The following is a 12,626-nucleotide window of genomic DNA, read 5'->3' as shown; positions in this document are numbered from 1 at the left end:
CTCCATGCAGTACTGGCCGTACGTTAATCAGGTTCATGTTTAGAATATGTTTTGTCAATGCAGAGGGGACAGGGCATGTGTTGTTCCGGGCGGTTTAGCTATCTAGTGCAGGGTCAATGGCTGTGTTAAAATCACCATGCTGTATTCGCTCACCTCTAGTGAAATTAGCCACCAGCAGGAGAAGCATTGCATAAAGTTGTTCTTTGTTGTCGTTTGAACCATAAATAGAAAAGTTGTGATATTGTGTGAGCCCAAGGTACCCATCAGCCCAACTATTCGCCCTTCTGCATCGCATTAGTTATGATCAATATTTACAACTAACCATGTTTGAAGAATATCGCTGTTCCCCTCGTCTTGTTACGACTAGATGAATCTAGTTGTATACAAACCAGTAGGATTACAGCCTCGCTGTATCCACTAGCATGAGCTGAGTTTTCAGAAGTAAAGCAACGTCTACCTCTTTTGTATGCAACAATTTCAACAAAGCTAGTTCAGCCCCTGAACATTGAGAGAAACAATGTTAAGTTGTGCCATGGCACAGGCCTAATAGCCTTCCAACCTGCTGATCAAAGCAGCAGCATATCGTGGGTTGGCAGCACCCAGGGCGGGCCGTTAGCACTTCCTGAGTCCCTTCCACCACCCCAGTAGTGAGACCTTACCCCCAAGCACATCTATTAGATTTTAAGATCATTTTAAAATGTTGAGCCCCGAAGAATTATGCGCCTCGGGTAACCGCTCCTGTGGCCCTGCCCACGGTATGCCACTGGATCAAAGTACATGAACCTTAACCCATCACCTGAAAGTTCCCTGCTAAATCCATCACTGATTTCCATAGAAATGCTTGATCTAAAAACAGTCTGAGTCTTGAAAGAGTCAAGGGAACAAACCAGAAGTTGCTACGTGACATAGCTAATATTGCTATACAGTCAACATTAATTACCAAAACGGAAAACATAACAGGATATAATGAAAGTAAACCACTGGTGAACATGTGGAGAGGGGCTGCTCCAGAGTCTAACCCTGATCCCATGTCACACCTAGCACTCTGTTGGTAAAGGATATCTGGCTTTGTGATAGCTTGCGAGTAAAGTTTTGCTAGTTATGCACATGTCGCCTTAAAGAGGTTTCTCAGAACAACTGGGAACAGTATGCGCAATTCACAGTCCTTAAGTTTCTTCTGTGTGAGATCATTCAAACCTTTGTTCTTGCTATTTCAATGAGTTTTTGTAGCTGTCCCGCGCCTTGGGATGATCCATCTCAAAGCACTCCTGGTTTCTCTGTCCATCATTGCATGTGTAATCTGTTTGCAGGAAGGTTCATTTTCAGTAATTCTCTATCTTCTTTGAGTATTTTAGCTGAACAATGTTTATTTGCCACAGTAAACCAATATCACAGAGGGAATCCTCATCTGTAGGCGATTTTGTCCTTTTTCAGATTTGTCGTCACATCTGAGTTCTTGTTATTTGACAAATGTTAAAGGGAAAGATATCTTGAAAGGGGTTGGCAATATCTGCTCTAAAGCTTATGGTTTCAACTTTCCTGGCCTCCATAAGGGTTTCCTCTATGAGATGGAAGAAATGGACCTTAGTCAATATATCCAGTGGCAATGATGTGTGGTTTATTAAGATTAAAAGGCTCTATAATTATAATCTAAAATTATTTGTTTCTTTTCAGTAGCATTGAGAATGAGTTCTAACAATGCTTCCACATGTTTTTCCAGGGCGGCGTTAGATATCACAGCATCAATACTCTCAAATCTCACATTATTTCTACAGGAGAAGTTTTCACATTCCTCCATAGTATCAGACAACATTAGCTGGTCTGTTTCAAGTGATGCGACACATTTTGTAAGAGACTCATGGTCATGGCTTTTGTGCATTGTTCGTTTTGATAGAATCCAGGCGCAATTCGGCCATCTGCGTTGAGTGATTTTAGTTTGAGAGAGCTTTTGAGAAATCTGTACAAAATGCCAATATGTACTTTTTAAACTCTAGCGAGAGTTTTATATCCCCTGAGGTAGTAGGAGATGTGAGGTCTGTGGCATTGCTACCCAGAGCATGACCTTTCACCTGGTCGTCAGTACTACCTGCTTTGGTTTGTTTTCCATAGTCAAACATTTCCTTAATGGAGGTAAGTCTTGTTAATTTGCCACGATAGAACACCATGATTTAAAAGTAGTTCTCTAATCCAGTCTGTAACAGGCACAGATTACCAAGGGTAGGGATTTTTTTTATAGAGGATTTAATCACAACACATGTCGCTTGGTCTCAGGATGCAGTGCCCTAATGGTCACTACACTTAAAACGTATAAGTCACCCCTATAGCGGGCCTTATCACTCCTGAAGGCAGGGTGCTGGGTTTTATGTGAGAGGATGCCCCTGCATGAGCAGAGCGCCCCTCTGCAGCCTTCAGAGACCATTCTCCTGGGTTGTCTCTGACTCAGCCGGACCTTTAGGTAGAGGTGCATTATAACCTTGTGGTAAATGCTATCTCGAAAACGGCTGCGTAGAAACATATTGTGTTTGGTATCCAACACCTTGGAATCATACCTCCACACCAGTAACTGGTGTGAGATGTATGATTCCACCCTTCACAGGTCTACCCGGTGCCAGCCTTCTCGACCCGGACAGCACAAAATGGATGCTGCCAGCCAGGGACACATTGCTGCCCTCCTGCTGCTGAGCCAAGATCGAGCAGAGAAAGGCAGCACAATAGGCATCCTGTCACGGTGAGGTGTAACCACCTCCCAGACAGGGTTTAGTGTATTGGGGCTAGGTGGGTGCACTCTGAGAGTGCCTGAAAGTCTGCACTGGGGGCACATTTGGTGTCCCTGTGCATAGTCCAGCTCACACCAGTACTGGGAGCCATTGGCTCCTGCTCTGGCGCGAAACTGGACAAAAAACATGGGTGTAGCCACCCCTCTGTCCTGCCCCACCCCTAACAGGGTCCCCTGAATCTGTCCAACCCTCCCCCGTATGTATAAAATGGGTTACCTGGTTATAGGACATTGGATTTTAAGTGGACAAGATTCTACAAGAAGAAACTACTGACCTTCGACCGTCTGGACACCTTGAACTTCACGGGACCTCGAATGGGCTTGACTTCGTCCCCCTTTCTGTCTAAAGCCGAGTTGGTGCCGTAATTCCATACAGACTCCATGCAGGACCTGTGGACCACTTAAGACAACAGAAGAATCTCCCTTGGAGTGAAGGAGTCACTCCCCCTGCGTCACAGGCACCTAAAGTGCAACTGACCAGGAGCTGCTCCTAAGCTCCTGTAGACTCTGAAGATTTCAGCAACACAGGAGGTGGGTTCCTGAAGGTAGCTAAGGTCAATCTGCCCTCTCACTGAGTGTGAGGCCAGTATCCATCGTGGGGGCTGCGTAAACCGAACCCCTGTGCACAGCATTCATTTGCAAGTGCATATGCTTATTGGTAGTTCCTGGGCTTGTGCATTGGACTCCATGTAGTCCTGACCTTGAGCAGTATTTGCACCAAAGAACTCTTTTTTTCTTTTCTTTTTTTCTTAGAAGTGACTACCCGACTACCCGAATAAGGTAGGATTCAGGAGTGTGTTTTGGCATCAGGCTAAGGGCTGCTTACTGGAACAGAGAACTGATTCCATTTCATTGGTATTTCCTTTTCTAGACACTATGGCAGGGACCACTGTATAAAAAAATAAAAAAAGTGAACCCTATTGAACTGCGACGACCCATGTAAGGTATGCACCTTTTAGTCTATGTAGAGAACATAGCGATAACGAGAGGCCAATGAGTCCAAGAGAGGAACTGACTTATTTTTTCTTTTTCATTTTCTTTTTGCACAAACCCTGCAGAAAAAAAAGTTATAAAGCCCTGATGAGAACACGCAAATTAAAATAGCGAGTTCGAAACGCGTCGGCAAAATGGAGACAAGTAACTGATAACAGCTAGGAACAAATTGCTCCTTGGATGACTGGAACATAGATTAAGTCTCTCAGTCATATTTGTACTTTCCATTAGATTTGTTTTTCTCCATCTGAATGTGACTTTATTTCTTTAGGAAAGATAGTGTAAATAATGAATATTTTTGTTGTTGCATAAACAATTGTGCAAATGTATATATGAAATGTTTTGATTAATGTTCTGTCGCTTATATGTCATGTTGTTTGAATAAGTATATGTTGTTTGAATAAGTGTATGTCAAATTTATATGTAATGTCTTTTTCGTACAAATGAATTTCTAACTAAAAAAATCAAAAAGTAAAAGGGTATAAATAAATAATACCATACAAATCCAGAAATAAGATTGATTTGTTACTCCAATTGAGGGGCAGTTACAAGTAATTTGTAGGGTCAGCACTCATTTTTCTAAAACATAAAAAACAGAACCAAGCACCCTATCAGGACAACAACAGTTGCATATTAAATTTCAAGATATACAACGTCAATGACATGGGTGTTTGTATGTAGAATATTTCTGATGCACGTGTCTCAGGTCCTGACGTACTATTCTGCTACTGTTTATTAGCTTCCGAACTTAGAGCAGAAGGTGAGGTCCAAACCTTAAAGCAGCTCTGCTGGGTTACTACATACCATTGTTGAGTAAAATCTTTCTGCTGCAGCTTCCTCTACTGAAGGTTGATCATCCCAGTACTCTCTGCTTGTTCCACCACTTCACTAACCAGTTTCACCTCCCATTGGGGTTTGAGGAAAAGGAATAGCATGCAGCTTTGCTGATGGCATCGGTCCAGTGACACTGATTTCTTCTCTGGGTCTGAAATGAGCACAGTCTTGTTACTCTGCACTCTCCTACAATGAGATTAGCATGCAAGGTGCTCTGCTGCTAGGAGTTACTAGCTATGCGGAAGGGGTGTGAGAAGTCAATGAGAAAAGATCCCTACTATGTAACTGGAAAATGTAGTACTTGTAACAGGAACAATTCCCTGAGTGGCTCCAGGTATTTGAGAGACTAATAAATTATTGTAACCTCTTACATACTCAGAAATATAAGGTGGGGGGGCGCTGTTTTTGTGTTTAGCAATAACTTATGAGTGGATGATTGGAGAGATGAGGGAGACTTTTGGCCAGTGGTAGTGAGAGAATCTGAGGGGGCACTCATTGGGTGTGGGGGACCCAAAGGTTATATGCACGATACTGGAATAAAATAAACAATGTAACGGTGCTTTAAAAGAGCAGCCCAAGCGCCTAGCCTTTCCACCTCATTCCCACCTTCTTCCCCGCTTTCCCCCGGAAAGATTATAGTTGATTTTCCTGGTGCGTTCCCCATCTACTTCTCGATTTTTAGGTTTCGCTGGAGGGCGGAGCTCTTAGCTCCGCCTCCAGAGAAATCTCTTGATTTTAGTAAGGAAAATGGAATACGCCCCCCTGTCCCATTGGCTAGCTCCATAAATGGAGGCTAGCCATTGGAACAGAGATCTGTCCGTCAAGGCCGGACCAGATTCGGGGGCGTTCCCGAGATTTTTTCCCAGGGCGGAGTTACGTTTTTTCCCATTCCCGCCCCCTCCGTGTGCCTTTCCGCCCCCCCTCGCTGTCCTGTGCGCGTTTCCCGCCGTCCGTGTCCTCTCCCGCCCCCTCCCGCCCCCTCCCGCCGTCCGTGTCCACTCCCGCCCCCTCCCGCCGTCCGTGTCCTCTCCCGCCCCCTCCCGCCGTTGGTGTCCTCTCCCGCCCTCCTCCCGCCGCCCGTGTCCTCTCCTGCCCTCCTCCCGCCGCCCGTGTCCTCTCCCGCCCCCTGTGTCCTCGTAGGTGCTTGTTGTATTTTTCCATTTGCTTTAGGGCCGTCTTTACCTTTGAGATCTACTTATCGTCGGAACGTGCTTTTCTGTTCGGAGCTGAAAGCGCAGAGTCGCGGAGAGAATGGACCCAGGCAGTAGCGAAGGTAATGCTGATAATTATCTGTTCTGGCTAAGCTCGAGGCCTTTGCATAAAATATAAATTGGATTTGTTAGCTTGGAGTCCTCGGTGTGCGCGTTTCCCGCCGTCCGTGTCCTCTCCCGCCCCCTCCCGCCGTCCGTGTCCACTCCCGCCCCCTCCCGCCGTCCGTGTCCTCTCCCGCCCCCTCCCGCCGTTCGTGTCCTCTCCCGCCCTCCTCCCGCCGCCCGTGTCCTCTCCTGCCCTCCTCCCGCCGCCCGTGTCCTCTCCCGCCCCCTGTGTCCTCGTAGGTGCTTGTTGTATTTTTCCATTTGCTTTAGGGCCGTCTTTACCTTTGAGATCTACTTATCGTCGGAACGTGCTTTTCTGTTCGGAGCTGAAAGCGCAGAGTCGCGGAGAGAATGGACCCAGGCAGTAGCGAAGGTAATGCTGATAATTATCTGTTCTGGCTAAGCTCGAGGCCTTTGCATAAAATATAAATTGGATTTGTTAGCTTGGAGTCCTCGGAGAAAGCACTTTTACTGAGAGCAGTTAAAATAAACACCGAGATGTCTTGTTTGGAGGGAGCATTTCTGTATGTCCTAATGCAATAATCTACGCCGTGCCAAAATGTAAAATGTTTTCGGTTATTTGTTTCAATGCAGACAAACGGAAGTATGTGTTGCGATTTATTTTATTGGTTTGTTTTGCTTTTGGAAAGTGCTTTACTTTGCTTTTCGAATCATGCCTGTTTAAACTTGACATGTTTTATTGTTTGCTGTCTTTTCTGACTCCCCTATTAAATAAAAAACAGTTGGGACTCCGTAGTTGTCCAAAGTTGCGATATGTTGGTAAAACAATCGCTTCTTGAACAAAATTACTTTATTGAATTAGCATGAACTAAAATACCACATTTATTCAGTACTTGCTGTCTGGAGATTTGAATCTAGATAAGGCGAATGAATGATGCAGCATCGTATTAAATGCGTAAGTGCCTTTTTGCAAGTTAGATTAGCTGCTGCATTTTTGGGCCATTCACAATGATGGTGCCCAATCTCCGTCACGTTGAGGGATCGACAGTTATATGTGCACCACCTTGCACTTAACGAGGTTTGCCGCAAACTTTTCACCGGTAGACTGTAATGAGGAAATGCACCCAAACAAACCGTGTCGCCATTGCTGCTGGGCTGTTGAACATGAGGTAACAAATATTCGCTGATGCTACCACTTGGCTTCCCTGCTGGCAGATGTCAGACGGGAAAGCAGCAGCCAGGCTGAAACGCAGTCTCCCGTCTACAGAAGTTTAATGGATTTCAAAGGCTTCCGTCAAAAGGAAGATACCATCGCAACATGTTATCAACCTCCTTATTATGAACATTGTCGCAAGGGCTCCGGGCGCTGTACTCCTGAGGGGGGATTTATGGCGCTTTCCTTTAAAACCCCTGACATTCTACAAATCAAATACACTGGCTCAGAGACCTAAACTCAACCCCAGCAAATAAATCTGTCCCAAAGTCTTTCATAAATCACCCGAGTCGCAGAAGGCTAGGGATCAAGTTTTTAGTATGCAATCCTGCGCATACAATGGCTTTCTCTGTATTGTAGTGCTATTCTGCAACATATTTTCCATGTGTGCACAAATGTAGAGCCTATTTTGCTAATTTTTGGCATATTAAATGTTCATTTCTGCCAGCGCCTACATTTATTTAGTTTCTTGCACAGAAATTAGCTTGATTCATTAGATATCTATTCACATTTAACATGATTTTTTGGCTTGTGTAGGGTAAATTCTTTAGGTCAAACTTAGGCAGTCTGCCCCTTGCCTTTTTATTCATCCCTTCCATGGGTGTTCAAAAAGTCTTGCTTTCTAGTGGTTAATCCTTACTCTTTGTCCCTCCTTCTTGTGTTTGGTATCCTCCTACAAAGCTCAGGCCAATTACTGTTAATTTTATGCTTCTGTGTTTGCGTTCATTTGGGGGGCTATTTTTTTTATTTGATTTTTGCTGGTTTCACTGTTTGCCCATTTATTTATTTTATTTATTTATTTATGCGATTTAGGCGACGAATCTGTAGGCACAACGATTACGTGCTCTGTATGTGTGCGTGCCTTTTAGCCTCTGCTGTGTGACCCCTGTGCCCTTATGTGTGCACCTGTACACCCCTCTCTCTCCTTCCCTCTGTGTGCACCAGTCTGCACCCCCTTGCCCCGTGTGGCACCTCTCAGCCTCACTTGTGTGCGTTTCTCTGTGCCTCCGCTGTGTCACCTATGTGTCTCCCTATACACTCCTCCTGGACCTCCTGTGTCCTCCTGTGTGCACCTGTACATCCCCCCAACTCGTCTTCGTCCCTCTCTGTGCGCCAATCTGCTCACCCAGTCTCTCTTGTGTGAGTTCCTCTCTGCCTCCGCTATGCGACTTCTGGGCCTCCCTATTCCCTCCTGGGCACCACTATGTGCACCTGTACACCCCCGCCCACTTCTTCGTCCCTTTGTGCACGCCAATCTGCCACATCCCTCATGTTGATCCTCTCAGCCTCCCTTGCGTGCGTTCCTCTCTGCCTCCGCTGTGTGACCTATGCCTCCTTAGCCTCCCTATGCCCTCCAGTGTGCACCCGTACCCGAGCCCTTACCTTTATGTTTAAGAATCCGCCCCTCCTTTTGCACCTCCCAGCCTCTCTTATGTGCGTTCCTCTCTGCCTCCGCTGGGCCACCTCTGTGCCTCCCTTTGCCCTCCTGTATCCTCATATGTGCTCCTGTACACACCCTGTCTCCATTCCTCTGTGTGCATGAATTTGCGCTATCCCTTGTGTTGACCCTTTTAGCCTCTCTTGTGTGCATGTCTCTCTGCCTCACCTTCCCCCGTTTCCATGGCTGCTCTGCATTCCTGCCCCACTGCCCCTTCCGTCCCATTTCACAGAGAGGCCTCTGAGAGGCCCAGCTTCATGTAGGGGAGGCAGGGGGCCCTCAGTCTGCACAGACCCCTGTGACCATAGCCAACGCCCCGATGAAGGCACTAAAATCCCAGGCCTCAGACCGCTGCTCACTCCCAGTTTGGGGGTGCTGGGGGCCACTAAGCACAGCACTGCAGGGGTGCAGCAGAACGGACTCAAAGATCTGACATGGGGAGCCCAGGGTTCCTCTAGTCCCGGGGTCTCTAGACTAGTAGCAGGCCCCTCCTGGGTCTTATGAGCCGCTTCATCTCTGGGAGCTGCTCTGACAATTGGACACTTTATTTATTACAAACTGACTGGGGCAGAGTTGCACGCTAAATCCCTGCACTGGCTCGAAAAGCAAAGCTTCACTTTGAGGCCAAGAAAGAAATCTTGTGTTACAAAGAAACGAGATGCGATGTAAAGTGACCTTTTTAAACGAGACTGCTCGCTGAACCCTGGTCTCTGTTAATTAGAGCCCTGCGTCTCCGCCTCAGGCAGTCACATTCATAAATTATGTATAAATTAGCCTTTAATAATTAAAAGCGCGAACCGGAGAAATGGGGCGTTTCAGAAGCGTCTCTGGAAGTAGGCTAGCAGGCAGCAATGCAAGGACAGGCCACACAGAGGGAGGCTGTTCACCTTAATACACACAACAGCAATGCAGAGTATAGAGAGGGCTTGTCAGCTTGTATCTTCAGATTTTCAGGATACGCAATGTTTTTCCATTGAGCTTATTCTGTTTTATGCAGCTAACAACGAAGCAATGAATACTGGCTGTGAAAGCACACATTTGGAAAAATGAAAAATGCCCAGTCTATAGTCCCACATTTTGCTGAACACACAAAAGTCACATTCAACAGCTCACACAACTTTATGACAGGTTGCATCTGGGGTAATAGAGAAATCTATCTGCCTTTGGCATTCGCAGTCTTTTTTTTTATCACACAGAAAACATACTTTCTCGCACTGGGTTCTCAGATCAAATGAAACTAGATAAGCTGAACTGTAAATGTTGGGAATACTTATCACAAGCTTTTTTTTTACTCTGTCACTCCTTTCCTCATCACGGTCCTTCCTGCTCAGACAATAGGTCTCACATTTGCGAGAGATTAAGCTAATGGCAATGTAAATGACAATGCCATTTATTTATCTGTTTTCAAAACCAACACATAAATACCAATTTTGTCATTTACAATGCCAATAGCTCTAACTTTTCCAAAGGCGAAACCGTTGCATTGTAAATGCTTGTTATGTATTTATTTTGAGTTAAACCAGTTGTAATAGCAGGACAATAAGTTATTCCTGCAGTGACATACTGCAGTAGAGCCAGGGAGCATAAGTTCATTTTGTCAGAAAAGGCATGATTGATATGTACCAATGACAACACAGTATGTACAATTTGTAGAAAAAAGGCATGGACTAATATGTATAAAGTTCATATGTACAAAAGAAATATGCTTTAAAAAAACCTTCAAAGAAAACCCTCTAAAGTCTGGGGCACATCTCATGGAGTCGTGCGTCTGATGTTTCCATATTAGGTTAAGAAAAAAGGAGAAGGGCGGGAGATTTAATGGATTTTCCTATAACTGTTTTTGATTTTGAGGTGATATTTCAGGAAGTGTTTGAAGAGTCACAATGGTGTCTCCAGCTTTCTCTGTGCTCCCAAGCGGTTCAATATCTTTGGGGTCTTAACTGACAAATTCTGGAGTGAGTTGTTTGTTTCTTGAAGCATGGGTCTTCTAGCCTGACTTTCCTGTGCTTCAGTTTCCATGAACCCAATGAGATCTTGTTCATACCCAACAAAAAACTGTTCACAAGGCTGTCATGCCCTAAATAGCGCAACTCAACCCAAGAAAGGCAAGTCAAATAGTGGTAAGAGGAGTTTACCTTGTGTCTGAATGTGAAAGCGCAGAAAGCAGTGGATGCGTGCTTAGTCAGCACCCCTGAGAATATCTGGTTCGGCTGTATCACCACTGCGCTGCCACACCTAACACTTCGGAGATTTCACTGGTCCTCCATACGTGACCTAAGATGACTATATGCTAAAGAACTCTTATTGTCTTCTAATCTTACCTGCCTTTGTGAAAACTTTACTATACTCTTTTGTTGCAGGTATGAACTCATGTACTTGTGCTGGAGAGCAGACCCCGTTGACCGCCCCACATTTACCGACTTAAAAGTAGAACTGGAAAAGCTACTGCACAGACTTCCAGAAGTGTCAAACAAAGAAGATATCATCTATATGAACACCAGGATGCCTCAGGATAGTGAAGCTCTCTCGCAGGACCCTCAGTTCACGGAGATTGAAATGACCATTGGGGCCGATGACATTAGTGAGTCCTGTGTTCCACGGCTCAACGCCACGACAGTCTGTGTAGATGTCCACCAGAGTAATCCAGGTGGAGAGAGGTATATTTTTGCAGGGACTGGCAGGAGGGAGCCTGACGTGCCTGAGCAGGACAGCATACCTCTTCTGCAGAGCACCGTCGTACAAAATGGGGTGGCATGGTCTGAAGCCAGCACACTGCCGTTGGGTAGCGCACTGACGGAAGACTTCCTGTACGCGGACGACTGTGCAGAGGATTCTGACATGATGCTGTAGGAGGCACAGCTTTGACTTTCACCTACCTGCAGGGTATGCACATTGTGAGGCAGGCATTGTTTGCATATGCTCTCCAGACAAACTTTTCTTATTCTATGAAAAATATGTAGCAATGTGTATATGTGAAAAGTACTAAAATATAATGGTTCCTGGTGGGGACCCTAAAACATTCAAGAAGCAGCTTCTTCATAAGCTTCCCACCTTCCATCAATGACAATCTATCAAATGTCGCTCTCCAGTTCTGAGCTATTCTGTACTTTATTCAAGGACGTAAAGAAAAAATATAAACGTGGAGCTAGCCAATGAAGAGATCACTGCGGAAAATGCACTCCCTATTATTTCCTGGTGAATTCCGAAAGGTTCAAATGCACGTGCCTCAGAGATCACTCCTAATATCCTGCCTCTGTGTTACCTTTGCTGGTAGCTAGTTTAACTGTGACAAAACCTTGGATGGACACCTATCCAATAGCCGGCTGTCTCCCGCAAATGTGTTACTGACCTCTTTATATGCCAGTATTTGTAATGTTTTAATGGCCTAGAACTCAGTGTGTTTTCATGAGGAGCATGTGGTTCCTACCATGTAATGAACTGTTTGCCTGTTGAATTGTTTCTTTCCCAACCCTGTGGAATGAATTTGTCGCAACATCCCTTTGTTGCTAAATTATGCAGAGTGAGTATGCTGCCCTGGATAAAAAATCTATGATGACAAGGGTGTGTGTTTCTATATCAGTGTTATTCACGAATCTCAAATCCATATGTATTTTAAAGACGCACACTGGTGTTGTGGTTCTTGGCCTTTTTACTGTACAGTTGGATAATTTGTGATGTAGATATTGGAGGTTAATTGGAATTGAAAACAATATTCCATTGTGGCCTTGTATCATTAAGACAGTTCACCTCAGAGCAGCCATTTTCCTCCACTACTAGTTGGAGTACTGAGCAGTGCATTTTTCCTGGCTGCAATGTTTGTTGATATCTTGTTGTTTTTCAACATTAGGCCGGTATCGATACCTAATCTTTACGGAACGCCTTGACATTTCTGTGAAACGTCGGCTGATGTGGTAAATATGAGTTCTATATTTTTGTTAAGAAAATAACACGTAAAAATATGTGCTCCGCAAGAAGATTGGATTCGCAAATGTAAAAAGAATATTGTGCCAGTTTACTGGATTTGCAGTATTGGTTTCTGAAAAGAAAGTCAGAGGAATTTTTAAAGATCAGATATACTATTCTCAGAAATATTTG

The 12,626-nt window shown here is 44.9% G+C and overlaps 1 protein-coding gene across 2 annotated transcripts in view; it reads left to right on the top strand.

The window, feature by feature from the left end:
- MERTK (MER proto-oncogene, tyrosine kinase) overlaps nucleotides 1-12,090 on the top strand; it is a 570,203-nt gene extending 558,113 nt beyond the window's left edge. For both annotated transcript variants that reach the window (XM_078649038.1, XM_078649039.1), the window contains exon 19: nucleotides 10,892-12,090. In XM_078649038.1, the coding sequence (XP_078505164.1) occupies nucleotides 10,892-11,381 (490 nt within the window). In that variant the 3' untranslated portion in view covers nucleotides 11,382-12,090. The remainder of the gene's footprint in view (nucleotides 1-10,891) is intronic.
- Nucleotides 12,091-12,626: the final 536 nt, after the last annotated feature.

The sequence above is a fragment of the Lissotriton helveticus genome, chromosome 6 (assembly GCF_964261635.1).
Source record: "Lissotriton helveticus chromosome 6, aLisHel1.1, whole genome shotgun sequence".
In the NCBI taxonomy this organism is placed as follows: domain Eukaryota; kingdom Metazoa; phylum Chordata; class Amphibia; order Caudata; family Salamandridae; genus Lissotriton; species Lissotriton helveticus.
This window is presented reverse-complemented; position numbering and strand designations above follow the sequence as displayed.